Source organism: Dermacentor albipictus, chromosome 8 (genome assembly GCF_038994185.2).
Source record: "Dermacentor albipictus isolate Rhodes 1998 colony chromosome 8, USDA_Dalb.pri_finalv2, whole genome shotgun sequence".
NCBI classification, from domain to species: domain Eukaryota; kingdom Metazoa; phylum Arthropoda; class Arachnida; order Ixodida; family Ixodidae; genus Dermacentor; species Dermacentor albipictus.
In genome coordinates this window covers 45,315,280-45,338,856 of record NC_091828.1, presented here as the reverse complement: position 1 = coordinate 45,338,856, position 23,577 = coordinate 45,315,280, and the positions used below count along the sequence as shown (strand labels likewise).

The 23,577-nt window shown below is 43.5% G+C and overlaps 1 protein-coding gene across 1 annotated transcript in view; it reads right to left on the bottom strand.

The window, feature by feature from the left end:
- LOC135909720 (cytochrome P450 3A6-like) overlaps window positions 1-21,645 on the bottom strand; it is a 57,112-nt gene extending 35,467 nt beyond the window's left edge. Inside the window, exons 1-8 of the mRNA XM_065441765.2 lie at window positions 21,627-21,645; window positions 21,409-21,555; window positions 17,325-17,424; window positions 16,702-16,754; window positions 14,777-14,873; window positions 12,564-12,689; window positions 7,077-7,314; window positions 354-484 (exon numbers count right to left, since the gene is read on the bottom strand). Of these exons, the coding sequence (XP_065297837.1) occupies window positions 354-484; window positions 7,077-7,314; window positions 12,564-12,689; window positions 14,777-14,873; window positions 16,702-16,754; window positions 17,325-17,424; window positions 21,409-21,485 (822 nt within the window). The 5' untranslated portion in view covers window positions 21,486-21,555; window positions 21,627-21,645. The remainder of the gene's footprint in view (window positions 1-353; window positions 485-7,076; window positions 7,315-12,563; window positions 12,690-14,776; window positions 14,874-16,701; window positions 16,755-17,324; window positions 17,425-21,408; window positions 21,556-21,626) is intronic.
- Between the last annotated feature and the right edge of the window lie 1,932 nt (window positions 21,646-23,577).

The window sequence follows — 23,577 nt, the reverse complement described above, 5'->3', positions numbered from 1 at the left end:
TGTAATTGAAATAGAGGTAGCGTTAATGAGTATACACCCGTTTATTATTAAATTTCAAAAATATTGCAAAACGTAATTGAGTACAAGGAAATAATTACATCTGATTCGTTGCGTACAAGTCTGCTTGGTACGCATTAGGCTCTGTATACCAGAATAATCACAGAAATACAAATAAACATAATTTGAGCATAATTAGGTTTTTGCCAGGTGAATGTCACTGGCTCTAAACCGATAAAATCTGTGCAGAAATTTAGGCTTCCGAGAGATGTCATATCTAGCAATGATTTAGAATTGCTATCTACTTGTACAATCGATACACACTACCATATTCTAAGTTAGGTTAGATTACGCACCTGCGGATTTTTTCGTCGGTATCGAATGACTTCTGTGACTTTTTTGGTCATTTCTGCAAGGGGATTGCTGCTGATAGCGCCGGTGACCTTGAAAGCCAATTTCAGGAGCCATTCCCAGTGGTACAGGTTCTCTGAAAAAGGTCATATGCCAGTTTCTCTAGATTGTTATTTTCAGCAAGATGTTTGTGCCAATAGTCAGCGAACCATGCAAGTTCTGTGTCAAATATTTGGTTATCCAAACGCCGCTGGAAACACATTTGAGGCAGTATAGCTAAGAAGTGCCTCACGCAAGTAGGTTGAATGGTCCAAGTCCAATATTATATTGTTCTCGTTAGAATGTAAGTGCTCAAACTTAGGAACAAAGTACATGGTTGCTGTAAATGTAAAAAAAACGCGAATGTTTAGGTACTACCGCGACTGTGAGTCTCCGATTTGTGTAGCAATAACTTCGACTGAAGGTTGCTACAGTTACTTGAAAACGAAAGCTTTTTAGCAAAAGCGTTCTCTTTTTGCAACATAAATAAGTATTAGTGTGCGTTCAGAATCATTGCGTTAGGCTATGTGCCTTCTATGGAAGCTCAACTCAACGACACAAATTATAGTTAAGACCCAGGTAATCTCGGCCTTAGCGAGGTAGGAAGTACATCCCAGAGTTTCGTGCGGTATGTTTAGAAAAAAATTATATTAACGAACATTCAGGTAAAACGGTTGCACCTTTTATTTCTTTGACTGCTGCAAGCACCCTTACGAGTCCTCTTCTGTTAAGCTCTTCAGAAGCGATGCCATTACCTCTTCACATTTACGATAGCCGCCATCTCTCGAGCACGTGTTTCCATTGGGGGAACGAGAAATAGCAGCCAAGGGCTAACTCCAGCGAGTTGGAATGGTGTTCAAGCACAGTGATGGGGAACTGCGGTCCAAGAACTCGCGCACTATCAAACCAGACTGCGCATGAGCGTTATCGCGGTGCATAATATAGCATAACTCTTTCGACAAATTTGGTCGGACACCTTGCATGATATTCTTGAGATGCTTCAGCACCTCGTCGCATAAAGCTGTATTTACAGTTTCATATTGCGATGACAATTCTTTGAGCTTGATTACGTGGCAGTCATAAAAGACTATGAAAATGTGTCTTACTTTTGCATTGTTCATCGCGTCGGTTTTTTTTTTTACTTAGGCTTTTTTTTTGACGTCGACGTCGCATTCGTAAATGTAACTCTCGTTACCGGTGACGACCCTCTTTATCGTTGCCGTATTATTCTTTCCAATCAATGCAACATTCCATTTTTCCGATGTTTTGCTCGCAAGTCACAATTGCAGCATAATCTTGGCGCAAATCCTTGTAATATTCAAATTCTTATTGAAAATGTGGTGAATGGACAACTTTCGCAAAGTAAGTGCGTCTGCCTTTACTCTAACAGCCGTTGAGCCGTCGCTGAGCCTAAGGGAACACACGCGATGGATGTTAATTCTCTGTCACTCTTCGTCTTCACGAATTTCCCGACAAGGTTGCTCTCAGTTAAACGCAATTCGTTATTTTAGGGCAATATTTTCATAGGCCCGTTGCAAGTATTGTAGAATTTCAGCTCTTTGGTTCGCTGTTTCACTAGAAATTATTTACTGATCCTTTGTTCTGTCTATTTGCGAATGTACAGTCATGTGCAATATGACTTGAAACACCCTTTTTCGTGGTCGAAAGGGCTCCAGGGCTGTGCGCCGGCTTCGACATGCGAAATAGCGGTTTAATAAATACTGCTAATTGAAGCTGTGTTTAGGTCCGGAACTTACCCTGTGTCTGCGCAGCCGTACAGTCTTGGAGCCCCTTCGATCATGGGTGCTGTTGCTGCAGGCCATATTGCACGTGACTCTACATTTCGACAAAAAGCTGGATATGTGTTGTACAAAAAGTGCACCTTAAAATTCTCTCGTTTCATATAGAGCAGTACCGCTCGTAGTAAATGTCAACCGAGTCCCTCTGAGTAGAGAGAGCAAGACTGATGGCACTTCACTCCCTACCCGTTATTTTGCTGACTCATGGCATGAACTCTTGACACAGACTTCGTATTATATAATGTCTGTCATGAACTCATAAGAGCGTGAGCATCAGAGCCCGTATCCACAAAAATTGTCTGGCGTAAGTGGGGCCTGCACAGCTGCTAATAGGGTCAATATGAGCTGCGAACCCGCATTCACACAGAAAAACATATTTTCCGTGAGTACTCTTGTGCCATTAGATCATCGCCTACCCAATCTTTAAACCAGTTCGTAAGTGGACAACGGCTGGCTCGTATGTATAGTGGTCCTCATGCAGAGGTGCTCTACGTGCTGAAGGGAGCCTTACTGTCGGCACTTTTTATGGGTATTTTTTATAAGTGCCGCATTACTTTGCTGAGGACCGCAGTTAGAATACACAGATGAAAGTATAGAAAAAAAGCCTCCCATAACAGTTAGTTACCTCCAAGGAGAAATAAAGCATGGCCGCTTTTGAGAATCTAAATTTAAAAAATTAAATTATAGGGTTTTACATGCCAAAACCACTTTCTGATTATGAGGCATGCCGTAGTGGAAGAACCCGGAAATTCTGACCACCTGGGGTGTCTTAACATGCACTTAAAGCTAAGTACACGAGTGTTTTCGCATTTCCCCCCAATCCAAACGCGGCCGCCGCGGCCGGTTTTGATCCTGCGACCTCGTGCTCAGCAGCCCAATACCATAGCCACGGAGCAACCATGGCGGGTTCAATATAAATTTCTTTTGCTTGTATATTATTATACAACCTATCGCAGGAGTTGTCAGTTGAGGTGACAATGCCATAGCTTTCGATTTTGGCTAATGCAGTATCTGGTCTTCCAGAAGGTTGTATCGCTTATAAGAGAAACCCATGATAATTAAGGGACATAACCTAAGGCATGAGCAGAGGCGACCACGGCCCAGTTAAATATCATTGACGGACAATACACATAGCCACCCCATTCACACTATCTCCTCATCTTCGTTTCTGCTTCCCTCTCAGCTGTTTACTCTCACGCTCCTTCATCTTGTTGCCCTCGGCTTAGGGATTGCCAATTTATTTTTCAACGAACCTTTATGTGCCTCTTTCTTAGACTTTCCCATTGCTACTGCTGATGCTTTGTATGGCACACCACGTACAACATATTAGCAAGGCGACTCGAGAATCTCGTTTGGACCTACCGCGTCGAATGTGCACAATGCCTTCTTGAGCTCCCTGGGCGCCGCCACCTTAGCCTCTTGACAGCTGTAACTAACCGTGACCCCCCTCAAAAGCATTGCAGAAACTGAAGCGCTTACCTTTCTACTAACTTGCGAGGCCAGAGGGGACGTAGACAGAATTGTAGAGAGGAGGGGGGAAGAAGCAGTTCCATACGAGTGGGGAGAGGGACAGGGATAGGTGACATGAGTAAAACTTCGGTTGGGGTTAGTTGGTAAATAATATTTTGAAGGGGAAAAATTTGCGCGAACACCCACGGCAACCCACAATGACAAGCACTGGCGTTGTTAGTCAGCGCCAGTGTTTGTCTCATCTCTTCTTTGTGGCTTGTCCTATGTGTCTGTGCTGCATTTTCACCGTCAGGTGAGCTGAGAGGAAAGGATAGGCTACATGAAAGTGGTTGCGGAAAAGCTGGATAAACTTAAGTTCAAGGTACGGTACAGTACGTTTCTGCTATTTCTGAAAAATAGACACCCTGCAACAATGTCAAGCGGGTAACTTACGCAGGGCGTGCAAAAGCAGAGCCGCATTAATTAAAGCGCACCGCAGGGTCTAGGAGACACTACGGAAGCGGTGGATCGACGAGTCAACATTGATGTGCTCTCCGTGTTAGCTTTGTGGCTATGGCATTGTTCCAAGTTGCGGATTTGATCTCGACCACGGCAGCCGCATTTCGACAGGGGCGAAACAAAAAAATTGGCGGTGGCTTAGCTCGGCTATGCCAGGATATACGTAGCGAAAGCTTAGGCATAGCATGATTAGCCTTGGTTAATCTTGACTGCAAGTCCAGGTTAGTTTGGTTGTCGAGCTATGTGGCGGCGTTTAGCCAGTCGTTCGGCTCGCTGTTTGTCTGTTTCCTGTGCGATTCGTTTCTTCTTTATGTCGTTCCGATGTCGGTTCCAGGCCTGCTCCTAATCAGAATTGTCGCCGTCCATACTGCCGCCTCAACTGTGGTTGCCGCGCACGCAAGCTCTCCTTTTCCATCCTCCGACATGTTATCAGACCTGCTGTGGAGATGGCGAAGTGAGCGGAGGCGAGCGCAACGACGACGAACGCGGTGTGACGCCATACCAAACGGTATGACGTCACAAAAAGGCGCGATGCTGCGCAGCGGCGGAACACCTGTGGCTCGGTGCTACTAGTGTTGCATGTGCAGTAGTGACTAGGGATCGAGAGATAGAGAAATATCCGCGGCGAGGCACGCGTTGGGACGTCATGTGCCTCCTCGGAGCACTGCCATGGCGAAATCTCAAGTTGGCGGCACGTAAAGCTTTCGCTTTAAAACACACGTGCACTTTGACTTTCGGACACGGTAATGAAAACTACGATGTCGAAATAAATCCCGAGTTTACCACTATGACGTGCCTCACAATCTGATTGTCGTTGTGGTACATACAACTCCATAATGAAAGTTTAAAATTTGCAGGACGCTTAAGCTTCGCTTAAAGATTGGAACGCGATAGCATTCAAAGATCCCTGACTGCATCTCACGCTTCCCTTCAACTGGAGCGAATGTAACCTTAATATTTACCGGGAAACGCTGGCCGCAAATGCTATGTACGAAGGCGAACTTTGTGGTAGAGACACGACCTCTTGCGTGGGCCGCAGTGGAGTGGAGGCGAGCGCCTGCTGGAGGTATTCCAAGTAACCAGGCGCGCCGCGCCGTGGCCCCCGAGACACCCATCGTTCCGGCGCGCGCAAAATTGCGGATGCCACCGCCGGTCTGTGAACACCGCGGCCGGCTTGTTTGTGTGATGGGGTTTCTTTGAGTTTTCGCGTAACAGAAATATGTTTTCTCGTAAACCACATGCTCTTTTCTAAAGAGCCAATGAATTTCAATTGGCTTGGATGTTTGGGTGAAGCCGACACCTTCTTTGAATGGCCACACAACGAGCACGCGAGAATTGATGTTAGGACGCTATAGGTTTGCTGCAATCGACATGAACTCCATCGCTATGTCAACACACGTGCTCAAAACCGGCGCGCATGCTGTGCCACGTCTTTTGTGGTCTGGGTGCGGCATGACGATTGACCACTAGGTTGGTGTAGCATGGCTTGAAATGCGAGGACATTCGAAGCCTCCGGCTTCGGGCGGCGTGGTGGTTGCGGGGAAAGAGATGGGAAGCGGCAGGCTTGGCATAGCTGGGGACTCGCATAAACAGTCAACAATCGCTCTACCACAGCCACGCAGTCAGTGCTCGTGTGCCGCCATTCCAGTACGATGTTCAAAATTTTCGCGCCCCTCCTGTCAAACTCTCGAAAACGAGTAATCGAACAGGTATAATCCGATTCAATGAAAGGTAGACAACGATGAAGATTAGTCGTTCTGGGGTATACATTTATTCTAATAATTTTTCGTCGACATTACCAGCCCTACATCGGGTGTGTTAAGACGGAAGAGCACGATGCGATTTATTGCTCGATTGACATGCAGCGACGGGGCGTGGTCATGCTAAAATCACGTCGCTGCCGGTTCCTGCGCGTCGGCACGTGATTAGGGGAATGCGAATATTGCATTCTTTCGAATACCCAACCAAGAATTTAAATATTTTATTCTGTCCTAGTATCGAAGTAACGAGGTGTAAATACAAATATTTTCCGTTAAAGATTTGTATGTTTCCAACCTCCAGCTGCCCGCAATTAAGCATAAACATGGTCCACGTACGGAACAAACTTTATGGTTGTGGGGATAGCATGCTTAAAACAAGAGTACCTGCGCAGTGCCGCACCTTGCGTTGCTCAGGGAGCAACACTTTTACGGCTAGACTTTCGCCATTCGCATTCGCCGTTGAGTCCGGGGTTGGCTTGCACGAACATTTAATAATGAAAATAACAACGTATTTAAAAACGCGCCCTTGTGCGGACCAGGCGTTGTCTATGGAACACTTAAGAACGCGTTCTGAAAGTCGTAATTACTTTCGTTATTAAATGTTCGTTCAAGCCGTCCCAGAGCATGCGAAGAATGGAGCTCCTATATTGCCCCATTCGTGCATTTAATGAATAACGCTTCATCAAGTGCAACGTAACGGCAGCAAGTTGATAACGTTGTGAATATGCAGGACGTGAAGATAGTTTTATATTCTTGCCGGGAAAGGCACTTGAATATTGAAAAGCTATCAAAAACGATTCGATTCCATTTTTTTCTGCCACTATTCTATACACGCATTCGATTCCATCTCCAAAATTATTATTCTGACGTAGACGCGGTGCCGCGCGCACGTCCACCGCTGACCTCTCCCCTGTCGTGGAGAGCTCAGTCCCGTGACGCGCCGATCGGTTCTCTAGAACACCACCAGTTGGCGTTGGCTACCACGCATCACTCATGGGTGGTAGCCATGGTATCATGCTACCATGGTGGTCATAAACGTTGTCACTTCAAAAGAAAATATGAGTTCAGTTGTGATGGGTTAATTGGCATCATTTTCCTATTTATACCATGGCTTATGCCACTCAAGTTTTGCTCTCTGGTTCCCTTCATTGTTTCCACTCACGGCCAAGGTGGTAAAAGAAGCCCGAAGTCAAATTCGGGAGGACGGCGAGGGCACCCTTGAACAACGGGTGGTCAGGATTCCGTTGCACGCCCGTGTCGATGCCGTACGCTGCCTTGCCAATCACGTCGAAGGTGAAGCGCTCGCAGAGGCTGTTGATGTCCACGTCAACGCCGCGGTCAGCGTGCTCGCCCAGAACATCGACGAACTGCTTCTGGGCGTGCAGCAAGGACGGCATCACCTGGGGCGTGAATGAGCGCATGCCCGCGTCGCTTTAAATACGCCAGCGTCTCGATAAGCGTGTTTTCTATAACGCGTTTTTTAAATCACTGAATGACGTTCGTAGCATTGGACAGTGCAGAACCGACAGCCCTCTTCTGTTCAAGATTTATACAGTGTCTTATAACTACACGCTAACATATCTGCGACGTATGTGAAGTAATTTGTTGACTTCGTCAATCCCTAATTTTCACCAATTTCTTGGTAGTTAGACATTCAAACAATGTTGTTGGTAACGTATTTACTTACCTTTTTTTTAAATAGCACAGGCACAAAGGCACGAGCATGAGGGTCAAAGTGCATAACAAACATATGTTTTGCCAAATACGCAATAGGTGGGATACGCACGACAAAATATGGGAATGCCAAGAAAACAAAAAGAAAAAGCACGATTTTGTAAAAAAGTTTATGAAGTGGAAGTAACGAACAGTAATTTTGTAACGTATGAGTTTCAGTACCTATGCAGAATTAAGACGTTTTTCGGGTAAACTGTTCTATTTGACCACAGTTATAGGAAAGTAAACTTAAACTAGTTGGCACTGGCAGAGTAAGGCGTTAGGGACTTCGGAGGAGCATGCCGCGTTCTCTGAGTTGATATTCATGAAAGATTCTTTGGTTCCTACAGAAACATGAAACTTTGCAATGAACTAACACAGCCACGACACTTGGAACTTTTCCCATCGTATATAAAACGTTTCCAGAAAAAATATCTGATTTCTTTCTATATCACTTATCAGGCTACATAGCCTTGTTCATTGTCCTTGTTCTTGTCACTTAATCTACATCTTAGAAAATTAATTGCTGCTCTTGCGCGACTTGAGGAACTACAACGATTTCGACAACACATGGTAGGCTAATTTTGTTAGAATAATAAATAGATTATGTTTAGCACGCCTACTTGAAAAGCTTCGAATATCACCCCCTTCAAAAATGTTCTGAATTTTTCCTCCCTCCATGGCAAGTAATACAGCAGGCATCGAAATGACTGCTGTTGGACTTGGCTGCACAGCTTCACTGGCTGCGTATTGCTGCAACTGGCTTGATCTGATGTTTTGGTAAGTCAGATATATTAAGCAAAACCTTAGCGCAATATTGCCCTCTCTGTACATGTACACTGCGCATTTAGTAACCTTGCGAAAATATTATTTTCTGACTATTTTATGTTGGCCTCCTAATTACGAACTTTGAGCAAACTAAGAAAGCCTTTCGACTACGCGCTACGCTTACTTCATTCCGCAAGTTGTGTTGCCAAATTTCATAGTGTAAAAATTACAGGGTCTCTTAAGATATCTGTTAAAAAGTGAACGGCGAAAACATAGTCGTCCCGTTCTTATCATTCACCTCATTAGTAAGCATTTTTAGTCATTTGTAATCAGTTGTAGCCGTTACAATTAGACGTTAGACATATTGTTCCTTAGTAGTCATTAATAGTCATTGCAAGTCATTTCAGTCGTCATTAGTGACTACTGTTCATTACTAAGCATTTTTAAACATTTATAATCAATTGTAGTCGTTGGACATATTGGTCATTTCATAGTCGTTACTAGTCATTACAAGTCATTTCAGTCATTATTAGTCATTACTGCTAATTAGGATGCATTTTGAGTCATATGTAATCAATTGTGGTCATTACAAGGTGTCATTAGAAAGATTTGTCATTTCATAGTCATTACAAGTCATGTCTGTCATTATTAGTCATTACTGCTAACTAGTAAGCATTTTCAGTTATTCGTAATCAATTGTGGTCATTACAAGCCGTCGTTATACATATTGGTCATTTCGGAATCATTAGTATTCTTTACAAATCATTAGTAGTCATAATTAGTAATTACTAGCCATCATTAGCCTCTACCGATCCCTATTATAACGCTGTCCTTCACTAACTGCCACTATCAATAATTTTTCATTCTTTAATCTGTCTTCATATGCCGTGATGACGCTTCGGCGGACACTCCGGCGGTCAGGTCTGCTGACACAAACTTCACAATGAGCGTAGAAAGGCTTTCGCCTAACAAACAATCAATTTATACGACTTTGTTCATGGTTCGTCTTCGCAAAGTTCCGCGCAGAATACTCTAAATGAGAGGCCTTCAAGAAGCTCACATTCTTGTGTTTGACACTTAAGAGACTTAGGAGTTTGGGTCTTAGGAGCGTTCGGGAACGTAGTACAAATCTTCAAAATGCATACATAAGAATGTGAGTTTGTGTGTGCATATGTTTATATACGTATACCCACCCCGGTCTGTCAACGCACGCGGGTTAGCCGGCGTGCCAAGGGCGTCTGACACGCCGGCTGAAAAAAAAAAGCCCCAGAGGAATGGAAAGGGCAAAAAAAAGGGGGGGGGATATGCCGAGAAATCAAACTAAGTGTTGTTGCCTATAGCTTGAAGTTTAGCATAGCGAATAGATCCTAAAGGTCCCTTTGAAATGTTTACGCCTATTGGTTGCAATGTCTTGAACTTATGGATAAGGTATGATTCTCTACATTTTCTTTCTCGTTCAGAGCGGAAACTCGACTGTAAGATGTAGAGTTTAAGTTCATAAAAGTTATGGCCTGGTTCAGCGAAAAAGAGGAGAACCTACTACGTCACTTCCTCCACACTTTTCTCCTAACAAATAAACATCGACGAACTGCTTCTGGGCGTGCAGCAATGACGGCATCACCTGGACCATGAATAAGCGCGTACCCGCGTCGATTTAAATGCGCTAGCGCCTCGATAAGCGTGTTTTCTATAAAGCGTTTCTTTTTAATCATTCGACAATGCAACATTAGGAATCCTCTTCTGTACAATATTTATAGAATGTCTTAGAAATACACGCTAACATATGCGCATGGTATGTAAAATATATTTTTTTTTTACTTGGTACGTGCGGAATTTTCACCAATGTATTGGTATTTGAACACTGAACCAAAATTGTCGTTAGTGTACTTATTTAATAATTTATTTTCCCATTTATGAGGTACTGTATGCACAAAGGCATACGCATCAAAGCCAAGCAATGTAGTACATAAGAAAGAAACGTTTTGCCCAACACAGAATAGGTGGCATACACACGGCAAAATATGGCAATGCATAAAAAAAGTACGAGGAAGTAAAACATTCATCAAACGGAAGTAATGAAGAGCAAATGTGGTATACTATGAGCTTCAGTTTTACCATACGGAATAAGGACATTTCTCGGGTAAGCTGTTCCAGCCGACAACTGTAACAAGAGAGTAAACATAAACAAGTTGGCCCTGTCAAAGTATGGCGTTGACGATTGTGAATGAGTATGACGTGTTTGATTAGTTATTTTCATGAAACTTTTCTTGTTTCTTATAGAAACATGAACTTCGCAATGAGCTAACACAGGCGCGATATTTAAAACTCTTCATGTTGAATTTAAAACGTTTCCACAGAACTAGCTGATTTTTGTGTACATCAGATATCAGGCTGCATAGCTGTGTTCATTGTCCTTGTTCATGTCACGTAAACTACATCGCGCAAAATTAATTGCTGCTTTTGTGCCGTGTAGCGGAACTACAGTGTTTCCGACAACGCACACATATCTTAATTTGGACTAATACATAGGCCCTAATAATTTAGGCCCACTTCAAAAGCTTCCGAAACCACCCCCTTCAAAAAATGTTCTCGATTTGGCCTCGTTTAGCAAAAGCCCATTTAGCAACCTTGCGAAAGCAATATTTTCTTACTATATTATGTTGTCCGCTAAACTACTAGCTTTGAGAAAACTAGGACATTATTTGTACTACGCCCTACGTTCACTTTATTCTGCACGTTGTTGTCTTGCCAAAGGTCATAGTATGTGAGAACAAAAAAAAAAAAAACCTGTGCATACGACTTCGTTCTTGGTTCGTCTTCGCAAAGTTCAGTGTGGTGTTCTAAATGAGAGGCCTTTAAGAAGCTCTCATTACAGAGTTAGGACTTTGGAGATGCAATTGTATTTGGGCACTAAATTTTCGGCGTTTTTGCAGTATACGAAGGAAAAGCAGATTCGGGGCAATCTGAAATCTTCAAAATGCACATGACAAGTTATGTTAGTGTGTGCGTACGCTTACGTACGGAAACATGCAAAATTCAGATATGTACGTAGGAACACTAATACTAAGAAGCGAAAAGCAAAACAGTTTATTGCCAGAACCTGTGCCCAGAGTGCAAGCAGCAATAAACTAAGACCAATAGCGTGGAACATATTCCACTATTAATCAACCCGAACGGAATCAAACCTGGGTGGCCGAGTTTTTATGCATGGTGCAAAAAGTACCAAATAATTCCCGTAAAGCAAGACGAAGGTTCGCGAAGTGTCTAGAATGGTCACGTTGTAGATGTGCTCATGGGTATTTTCGCCACAACATTCGTTACCGCTCAAAAAAATACACTTAGTAATAATTGTACACCTGGGTACTAACCACCCATACGTATAACAAAAAAAGAAGGTAATTCCATATTTTGAGGGATGCTAAAGGAGCTATCTCTTTAATAGAACTCATTTCTGCAACTTTGTTGCTTTTCTAAACAGAATGCACAAAATGTCAATGCAGGATACGACAACGCTTTTCTGACGAGATTATATTTGTCGCTCAAAATTTAAAAGCCTGCTACGTATATATATTGGCGAACGGGCTGGGATAACGATGTACAAGGAAATAGGACGTATACCATGAGAGCGCTGAAAATTGGGACTTGTATTTTTGTCGCCCCGCCCTGTCTTGTTGTACCAGCACTCTTGTTTGCGAATAACGATGTGCCAACCAGCTCTACAAGCGGTCGAATGCCTTGGTTGCTTAGCAGTTGTGGTGTTGGGCTGCTAAGCACGAATTTACGGGATCGAATCCCGGTCACAGCGGCCTCACTTAGATGGGGGCGAAATGCGAAAACATCCGTGCACTTAGGCTTAGGTGCACGTTATAAAGAACCCCAGGTGGTCCAAATTTCCGGAATCCCCAACTACGGCGTGCCCCATAGTCACATAGAGGTTTTGGCACCTAAAACCCCATCCATCCAAGTCATCCAATTACATAAATACACTTGTATGGGGCAGGACGACAAAGTGGCACTGTTTAAAAACGAACCTTTCGTGGCGTCCAGGTATTGCCTAACCAGGCCGGATTCTATTTCGAATTTGGTTGTTCGCGGTCATAACTGTAAGCTGTAGTATTGACGCCACCTCAGAGCCCTTCATCAGCGTTCCTCCCGTGCGATCACTTACCGCTCTGAGCTTCGACGACGTGAAGAACTGCGACATGCAGTTTCGAGAACGCTTCCACACAGAACCTTTGGAGAAGATAAGGTACTTGTCGAAGAGCGGGTCTTGCTCGTAGATGTGAAACATGCGCTTAGAAGAAAAGGTTTTATACACACTGTTGGAAGATGTTGCCAGAAAAACATAAAAACAAATGCTATAACAAAAGCGAAGACTGAATTCATACTCAGAAACAACATATATAAAACGTCATACTGACGCGTACGACGGCCTTCGTTACTGGCGCGGAAAGCATTTGTTGCAAATTGCATCCCTTCGAACTACGTTCGCTGAATATATTCACGGCCAACGGTGTTTAAAGTAGTGAGCAGTTGTAAATTCATGTGATCTGCTATCCAAATACATAACGTTAGCGCCATGTGATTTGTTGAGTATTTCAAGCAACAGGTGCTGATCTGAAAAGGGTGCTGCTCTCCGTAGGAATATTTGGGGCCATTACTTCTCGGAAAGTAGAAGGTAGCAGATTTATCTGTGTTGCAAGCGCAATGTATATGACTGCTGTTTAATTCCACCGGCCTTTGTTTTTTTATTTCAGATACTGTCAATCCCAGTGAGATTTTTACATGTTGGACTTATATACGCACAAATAACGATAAAAACAGGTTTAGATAATTGCAACGATGATATTTGCAATCGACACGTAGCAAATATACACATATGGCAGGAAATAAAACATGAATGATAAAGTGCACTTGGCATAAACGGGTGAAATTGCATTGGCAAATACAATGTTTATACAGATTTTACCTTATACAACGACAAGAGTGGTGTGGTATTTCCTGCTAGGATAATCTAATTATTGCTGAACAATTCTCTTACAAGGGTCACAAATTTCGGCAACGATTTGTTAGTCGTTATGCAGGGGTCCAGGCTCTTCCATTCTCTTATTGCAAGAGGAAAGAACGAATATCTAAAACAGTCAATGAGAAATTCATATTCTTTAAGTGTTAGTGAATGCTTATGGCGAGAAGATCTGGTGTCGACAAGGGATATATACAACGAAGTACAACACTGGTTAACATTGTACTAACAGGAATTATCAAGTTGCTACTTTGTTTACATTGTCTGTCGTACTTACAAATATTGGGCAAGATATTACATAGTATTGTATAATTAGTAATTACTAACACACTACATTGTTTATTTTCCGTACTTTATTGTTATACTTCCCGTTTTCCCACTCCCCTCTGTAATGCCTTCGGGCCTTGAGGGTACCATAAATAAATAAATATTCGTAAGGCATTGTGTATTAATTTGAACAATAATTCTAGTCTTGATAGCTTGGCGCGGTTTCACAGAGTAGGAATACAAGCTTTTTTTAGCAGTTGGGTAGGTGAATCACTATTGTATTCGTTAAAGATGAATCTAATTGCCTTTCCCTGCACTCCTTCCAGTTTGTTAATAAGCTGTTGTGAATAAGGAAACCAAATTGTGTTACCATATTCGAGAACTGGGCGAATAAAGCAATTTAATTTCCGGTGGCACAGCTCGACGTATTCTTCTGAGGAAGAACAACCGTTTTAAAGCCGATGGTATGATACTGTTAATATGCGATTCCCATCTTAGGTCATGTGAAATGATCAAGCCAAGAAATTTATGCTCATGAACTCGGGGGAGTGGTATGTTATTAATGGTGTATTCGAAAACCGACCTATGTTTTTAGCGGGTTATAGGTAAATAGGGAGTTTCTTTAATGTTCAGTTCCATCTGCCACTTTTTACACCACAACACTACATGCCTGGCTTCATGTGCCTTCGTGTGAACCTTAGCTGCCTTTTTTGGCGCCCTAGATTTATTCTTGTTGCATAACTACGCTTAATGTTTCTGTGTTTTCTCCCTGTCTTTCTTTAGATGAAATGACCTTTTGAGTGTGCTCTTAGCTACTCCTTCATACTTGTGGCCTTCAATATACGCATTTGTGCTTGGAAAGAGATAGGCCACACGAATTTAGGGCGCCAAGATCTCCTAAACTTCATGCATAAAAAAATTATATCACACGCATTGCGGCTCCCCAGTTTAGCGAATTAAAAAGAAAGATGCTCATTAGATTCATTCCATGAAATTAACCAAGCATATTTCTCTTTTCTGCCTTTTCTGGCTTAACGCTGATGGCAAGTCAAAAGTCGAAGTGCCTCGATATTAGCATATGTTTTACTTACACCACGACTTGAAAAATTGTTTGCCTCCTTGATGAATATGTCGTTTATCATGTCCAGATCCTTGACCACCATGAATGGCGTATCACCAATGAAGAATCTGGGAAGCGCGTTCACGAACCAATGGTTTAGGTGTTCGAAAAAAACTACGAAAATACAAACATTTGTGCATGGCAACGAACCTACTCCGCATGCATGAAGCTTGAAAAAAAAAGCTTAACAGGATTATAAGCACAAGGAACAGTATACTGACATCAAATATTTCTGCCCACAGCAGAACGGCAGCAACCTCTGCACCACTAACACAGCTTTGTTTTTTTTTCTTTTCCTGCGATAGCAATTAATGCTCAAAACTGGTTTTATTCTGTCTGTCCGTCTATTCCGTCACACTTATGACTGCGGTTCTCGCCAGCGACGTAATTTTGTTTGTTGTCAGCTCATCGCGTCGTCACCTGCTTCACCATTGTTACAGGGCGCATGAAAGGAAAACTTAATTCTCGCCCGGCCACAACTTGGATTTCATTTCAAGCGACTGCAGCGGCGTTTGGGAGTCGGGGAAGCCGAACACTACGATCTTGTGTAATAGCAGTGCTGCACAATTATTACAATGATTTACGCTCAAAAGAGACTGTGAGTGGTGGCGTTAATTGGTTGGTGTATTCCGGATACCAGAACAAGCACTACTGCAGCAAGGAAGGACGACATTATGTCCGTTGAATAAGAGTTGCTCTTAACAAGGTCTCTTTGCGTTGGCTTTAGAATCTTCACCTTGAGGCTCCTAAAAGGCGAGACTCGGTATTTTCATTTTTCAAAACCCTGTTTGCCTGTGTTATGTGCACTCCGTACGCACTCTCGATGGGGCTGTAATTTCTGAGATCTAACAATAATAGGAGGTGCTTCCAGATAATATCTTGCGAGTAACAGTGGACTATGAGTACAAGAACTTGTTATATTTATTCACGTAGATACACTGAAACAGAAGATACACTTTCCATAATTCACCATTCGTGTTAAGACATTTTTTTCGTAGCACACCACCAGATTTTGGTGTCATCGTCATAAAGGTCTGCGGTCAAACTGTGACGTCACTTGCGTCTCTTGCGAAGCACGTGAGCTCAGAAGCCTACAGATCGGTATCCCCCCCCCCCCCCTCCTATTAAAAAGGCATTCAACAAGTTTTCGACAGATTCCACCAAGACAAAATAGGTTACAGCTGACTTAGCCGCGGTCAGATCGTTCTGTTTATCATGTTTCCCATTCTAACCACAATACTGCACACCGCACTAGTCCCTCATGATAAATCATCTGTACTCTCCACACAAATAGCTTAAGACTTCAGCGTGTCACTAGCGCGCAAAGACCCCATTAAACAAAGAACGTCGCAATTAACAGGAAATTTATTAGATGATCTCCAAATCAATATCACAAGGACGGCTCTCTTTCTCTCTGGGTAGGAAAACTGATGTCAAAGGCTAAGTTCTTGCTGAATTCACGCAGCGCAAGCAGTTGCGCAACCCGGAAACATGTCATGGACGCTATGTTTTAGAAACGACGTACAGCAGTAGCTATCTTTCGTTCAGCACACGGAGCAACAGATGCTGGCTTCACGGTGCTGCACCCCTATGATTATGGCCGTCAAGTAACCACTTCAATGCTTGCACCTCCTTGCTGAACAAGTATTGCCATTTTTAAGAGCTTCGAATTTTGCGACGTGCCTCATAGCCCAAAGCATGGAGTGCAGTTACAATCGTGTAGACACCTTAAATCAAGGAGCTTACACAGACGTTACGTTTACAGAGAGTGATTGTATTGCTCAAGCAATGTTTCTGCCTGCTGAAGCGACGCAAGCAGCTGTGCATAAGTAAAGCATGTAACATTCCTCATATTTACACTTGACGTGAGCACATATTACTGTAAAAAGTACTGACCCAAAAACGTTGCCATATCGTTTCACCCATTCATCGAGCCTTTCGATGACAGTCTGGAACAACAAGGCGTTCGACGCAATCATTTTTGGTACAAGCGTAACACAAACAAGCAAAACAAACGTAATCGGTTTGGAATGTCTCGCCTTTCTTGCGTCATTGCCAAAGTATTTAAGCTCATGACGTTTGGTTATAGTGCCGTAAATGCAGCAGTCGCGGTAGTTTCAGATCTGCCGACGGAGCTAGCCTATAAGCACGGTTGCAGTTGAATCGTGTTACTAAGCAGCAATTCAAGCTTTATTTTTTCAACGCGCATCATAATTGAAGAATGCTGTTAGGGAAAACTTCCACATTTCTTACCCGTAATACTGTTGCATAAATAGTTCTATTGCCTACTTCTGTGTTTTGGTGCATATTCAGCGTATTCACCTCGTCTGTAATTCCACTTGTACAAAGGTTATGGGAACAAATATAATGTCAATGAAACTGTGCTAATAGAGCAATAGCAGAACAAAATATAATCACATCGATCGAAAACAAGCGTTTTCTGTATGTCATTTCACATGCGTCGAATAAACCCTTCCCAAAAAGCACGCGTTTTACAATCTTAGCACTGATGTACTTACGGGTTCCCAGAATTCATTCGTATTGCCGCTGATGAGGCTCCGGAGCGGCACGGTTGGAACTCCCGTGCCATCGAAAGCGTCGAAGCATTTACGACGCTGCCTGTAGAAATAAATGACAAGGTGTGCTCGATGTGACTTGCTCACGGCAATGTTGCGTATAGGGTATGCAACTTAGCGCATAAATAAAAAGAAGAAAACTGGGTCTTCTTTAATATTGCAGCAAAGACACTAAAGTGCAAGAAATCAGTGCGCTAGTCTACAAGAAAAAAAGGACAGAGAGTGTGCTGCTCCTAAATAAAATCATTCTAAGCAAACAGTGCATTAACGGGACAAAAATGTATTTATTTATTTATTTCAGGATTACTGCCAGCCTCTGATTAGAGGCCTTAAGCAGGAGTGGTTATATACATGACGAACAATATATTGAGTACAAGGTGCGCAGCGTGACCAAAATGAAATAGCACTGAATTTTAAAAAGTGAACAGCGTGTTACATTCGAAAACGTAGCATTTACCGCTAACAATGTAAAACCGTTCCAGAAGAAGAAAATGCGAACTGCTCTTAGCGCTAAGTTGAACACTTAAGAGACAGAGAAAACAAAACTACAAGAATATATGTATAAAAAGCATGGCAAACGATTTCGGAACATGCATCCTATCAGACAAAGATAATGTAGTAGTGTGCATAAAAATATGTAGCAGTGGCAAACGCATCAGAAAGCACGTGCGTTCAATTACGTAGAAAGGACAGGCTGAAAAAAAAGAAACAAGGAAAGAAAAAAGAAAAAGAGGGCAGTGATGTAGCCCGCACATTTATACAATTTCTTTAAGCAGTTTTAAGAACGATTCAACGGTGTCGCAGGCAACCACCGCAGCAGGAAGTACATTCCATTCCCTAATGGTTCGGTGAAAATATGAATTTCCAAATGCTTCTGTTTTGCAGTGCTAATATTTAAACTAGGGATACGTATTCAATTTAATTTTAATTGGATTTAATTTAAAGTAATTTTAATTAGGGATGCGTATGGAGGAAGGAAAACATAGGAGAAGCCCGGCCAGCACAGATGCGTTGGAGGAAGTGTGGCTGAAGTCACATGGTGTTACAGCATCGGCATGGCGTAGACGAGCTCGTTTCCGGTTCCGCTCGCGGTGTTGCTGATCGAAAGCTGTCTACTCCTCAGGAGTACGTATGGCGCGTGGCCTACCTATTTCTCACGGAGGAAGGAAACTCAGGAGAGGCCCTGACGTCACTCTTTGTGAAGCTAAAGTGAAGCCGGAAGTTGGCGTTGCTCCGCCTCTCGGGCCAGCTCTCCTCTCTTGTTTACATTTCTCGCAAAACCACGCCGCGCTGCGCGCAACCGTGCTGCTCGGACCCGCGCGCTCCGCAGCAGTACTAAACAATCGTTAGCACGTTAGCATGGTTCCGCCAGAGAGGGCAATATTTCCCGCAGATATTCCTTCGTCCGTTGACATTGCTGTGGCGCGTTACATTGCGTACAGCATTGCATGCGCGTTCATTTCACGAACTTTAGTTCCTCCTGTCCCACGTGGCCACAGCAACATCTGGGAGAACACAGTCCAGATAACGCACCGCAACAAAACACGGAGACCAACGCAAACCTGCCGGCACGGCGCCTTTGCCACGGTACGAAACCTACGGAGCAACACGTGTGAGTGCATAGAACCAAAACAGAGTCGCCATCGTGGCCCGAAAGGCATGTCCGCTACGGCAAAGAAATAAAAAATCAGCGAAAAAGAGGAGAACCTACTACGTCACTTCCTCCACACTTTTCTCCTAGCGCGCGGAAGGTGTAGGGCTTCTCCTCAGTTTACTTCTTCCATGCTATTTCTAAACCGGAGAGAAATTGCTGCGCGCGAGCTCGGCTGCGATGAAGAGCAACGATGACTCCACTAGCGCCGCCGATTGCGCGCCTCTCTTTCTCTTGCTTTCGCGCATGTGAACGGAATTGCACCGTAGGAGTTTTTAGCGTAAAGGCCATATACGGACGGGCGAGTCGTCCAGCTATACACAGCTTTGTTATGAAAAAGAGACACAATTTCGTCCACAAACAGCTACATACCAAAAATATTCATCTGCTGTTCATAACAAGGCCTCTGCAAAAGTGCTGTCAAAATAATAGGGTTGAGTTCCAGCGTCCAACGTAATGGACACGCGAAATCAAAGAAAGCGTAGATAAATTAAAGCCAGTGAAAAGTTTAAAGTTCGTGTCCTGCGTGTTTGCTGTTGTATGATCGATAAAATAAAATAAAATAAATGCCCTGAAGATGGGTAAAAATACGAGGAACTGCTTACTTCTCCGGCAGGTGACATAAAACATGGCGCTGCAGAATTCCGCCATTTCGGAATTCCTTGGGCGGGAATATTAACCATGTGTTTTCGTCAATGCGGCATAGATGGCGGCAGCAGGTGTCCAATATATAGGAAAGCGGGGCTTCATGAGAATTAATGCCATGTCGTATGCGTATTGTCTCATTACCTAGTGTTCAATAATTTAGACGAATTCCGATAGCGGGGTCTCCGGAGCATATGATGCACTCTGGTGGGGTGTACAATTGGTCACAGCGCAGGAAAGGGTCGTGTAGGTATACGTCAATTCATGAATGGCATTGAGAAGACAACTCTGATGCCGAACTTTCCGATGCCGACCTTTCTTTAAAAAAAAACGACGGCGAGATATTGCTACGGGTACGGGATATCTGCAGCGTCTTTGTGTTCCACGTGTCAGGCTTACCATATAAACTTTTTTAAAACAGGGTTGAAGTGCCTCAGACAGGCTGGCCAACGTTTCGATAGGTGGACCTATCTTCGTCAAAGGCGGCCTCGTCATCCTCGGCGTGTTAGTTTTAAAGGGGTAGTGCAGTGACGTCACGTGCGGGTGTTGTCGCTGGCGGCTGGTTTTAAAGAGAGATAGATAGGTCCACCTATCGAAACGTTGGCCAGCCTGTCTGAGGCACTTCAACCCTGTTTTAAAAAAGTTTATACCACAGTGTGCCATTCCATCTGCCAGCCCCTTTCCTGTTTTTGGACAGGCTTACCATATGTAATTTTGTTTATACGATAGCTGTGAAACGCTTAATGCGGCTTTGTTGATTATGTAGGTGTTTTCTTTTATGCCTCCGAGTAGTTCACTCTATCATAGGGGTAACGGTCTTCATCGCCATATCGGCATAGATATCATGTAGTTGTGAGGTGATCTTACCATAAGCTTCATTGTCGCTATGTGGCGCCGAGAAAAAGAATTTTGCACATCACCGCTTCTGCATTGCTCGCGCAACGGCCATTCGCATCCCGTAAACTGGATGATAAACCACAGCGTTCAAAGCCGCAAAAGAGTCCCAGTGAGCTCTTTACCGTTCCTCCTAATGAAATTCTAAACCACGACATGAGAAGGAGAACTGAGGGGCTGGATTATATGTTAATCGAGACCACATCAAACAAACAGACAATGAAGCCAAGGAAAAAAAAAGGGGGGGGGGAAGATACCTGTGGTTAACATTGTAATGTAATAAAATAACTAAGAAAAAAGGAAATGAAAGTGGGCGATGAGATAATTTGTAGCCGGTGGGAACCGAACCCACAACCTCCGCATCACGTGCGCGCTGCACTACCAATTGCAACGCACGCGTTAAGACATCGCAAGGTGGGTTCGTGGTGCATCGAATGCCTCATGCAGACACTGGTTGCGCGAGCCTTGAAGGAGTGCGGCATTTCTGATGCGTTATATGCAACTGAAGAGGTTCTGCCGTCGGTTGACACCGAAAAAAAGCTCTCAATAAATTAGGATAGCTACCAGGTGCTATCCTAGGTGACAGCGCGAGCCCCGGTGGGCATTTGCATGTTCTATAAAATTGTTCCTACACGCTACGCATCTACTGAGGCTTCGTTACTTCATGTGCGTGGTAGAATCGGTACCGAGTTACATTTCGGGATATCTTTCTGGTAATATATCTGCGCGTTACAATCGGTGGTGCGGTAGAATCCTGCAAATGCGGTAAAAAAGCTTTTCAAGATCCCACGCTAAAACTTGTGTTACGAGACAACAAAGCTAGGACATATTTCTCACCTGATCAACCAGCGACCGAGGCTGTGACAGAGGGACACGACCAGTTTGACAAGCAGGGCGCAGCCAATCGTCCACATCTCCGCGCCACTGTCTTGCCACGAGCCCCGACGACAGAAAGAAAGATCTGCTGGCACATCTGCGTATTGGCTAGACACGCGTCAGCAAAATTAGAAGATAGCAGTGATAAAGAAGACGGACCGTCTTCAACGTTCCCTCACCCGAGAAAAGATTCCAACAATGGGTCCAGGACTTTGTACTTATACGTTATCGCAAGAACCTTCGACACGCGGCATCGTCAAGTCCGATTGCTACGGCGCGCAAACGAGTTGCAAAACAGTGCGCGCCCTCTACCAGTTAGCGGCCGAGCTCCTAATCTAGTTGGAAGGAATGTCCTTGCTATTGTTACCGGTGATTTGCGAGTTGAGTAGGTTGACTTCTTTTTCCCCAGATATATATAGTGTAGCCTAGAACACCCTTTGCACTAAAGGTAGCTCGCTAATGCTACCTGAAGGTAAAAAAGAATACAACAATATTTATGACAACTCAATCCGTGTTTTCTTTGGAAAAGTACCTGTCTAATGCGGAGCATTTTTTTCTCCTAGTTGTTCATTGTATTGCACGACAAACCTGGAAGACAAAAACGAAGCATCCGTCGAAATATATCGAGGATTGCTAGAAACGTGTTAGCCTAACCGAGTGAAGACAGGAGTGATAAACAATACCGCATTCTGCGAGAGGCCCTAAAGTGAGAAAACACGTAAGCAACCAGTCACTAACATTGTGCGTACGCGATATCTCAAGTACATTTCGCGCACTGCGTATTTGAACACTGCGCACAGCGGCGAATAGAAGTTATGACGCTGGAGGTAGGCTTGTATACACTCTAACAACAAGGAGCTCCGGGCATTCTCTTTCAAAGAGTATCTGCTTGTCCCATATTTCACATTCTTTTCGCGAGTAGATGGACCCTCTTTGCGAGAGAGGTCAACTCTTCCTGACAGAGTTTTGTTACTTCACCGCAAGGGAGTGCCAGTGCTCTTCCGCAGAGGGCTAATACTCTCCCCACAGGGATTGCTTGTACTCTACCACAGGGTGCTAATACTCTCCCTACAGGGGTAATAGTAGTTCCCCAGACTGAGTGCTTCTACTCCAAAGCGAGTACTTCTACTCCTCCAAATCGAGTTTTTCTACTCCCCCAAACAGAGGGCTAGTACTCTTCCCAATATTGTGAAAGCACGATGTAGATCCATGGTCCCGTTTGAAGGGATTCGCAATTCTTACGTGTGTGGAATATTTGATTCCTTCATAAGCAGCTCCTGCACGTATGCTTGGTTAATGGGATGTAATATTTAGTTGCAGAGTTACTCAAATGAAACATGTTCTCTCTTAAAAGGTCAAAATGTTTATTGACCAGTCACAAGACAAACTGAATAATAATTTGAGAAACATATTGACAAACACATAAAATCACACTGCAATAATGCCCATGCACATTACAACACATATTCTAACAAAACATAAGTATATGTATCTCTAAAGATTCATCAGTATTACACTGTAGAAATATCCTTTAATTTCAATTGGCTCCTTCTATTCAAAAATAAAGTATGCAATGAAAAGGTAAACATAGAGCAAACGTGTGCAAACTCACAAAGTATTGACCCTATGATCGACGAGAAATATGCGCCACATTACTGGCAAGCAAACTCATTTCTGGCAGAAAACGCGCGCACTTATATGGCAGAGGTTACCAGATGAGCTGCTATGTATAGGGCTGGTAATCTAGATAAATTGGGCAAGAAACTTTCTTTCTGTGCCATGTTCTAAGACAGCACTCATTTTATAATGTCCTGTACAGCGTATGGATGTTCCTGACTGAGAGTACAGTGCATTTAGAAATGTGTTGTATATTCTCATGTGAGGCTGCAGGTCCAGCTAGCTTTGCTTATATCTCACATAAAGTTATTCATGTACGGGCTGCACCTCATTGTTTCTAAGTGTGTCTTGTCGTAGTTATGCAGCAATATCCTACCCAGTCTCAAACCGGTACAGAGGCGTACTACATTTCCTGTTCAGGTGGCATCCTCACGAAAGTAGTTTCCTGGTGCTGTTGGGATTCATCCGTTGCACATTCTCACAAATAAAGAAAATAAATTTACCATATTATCT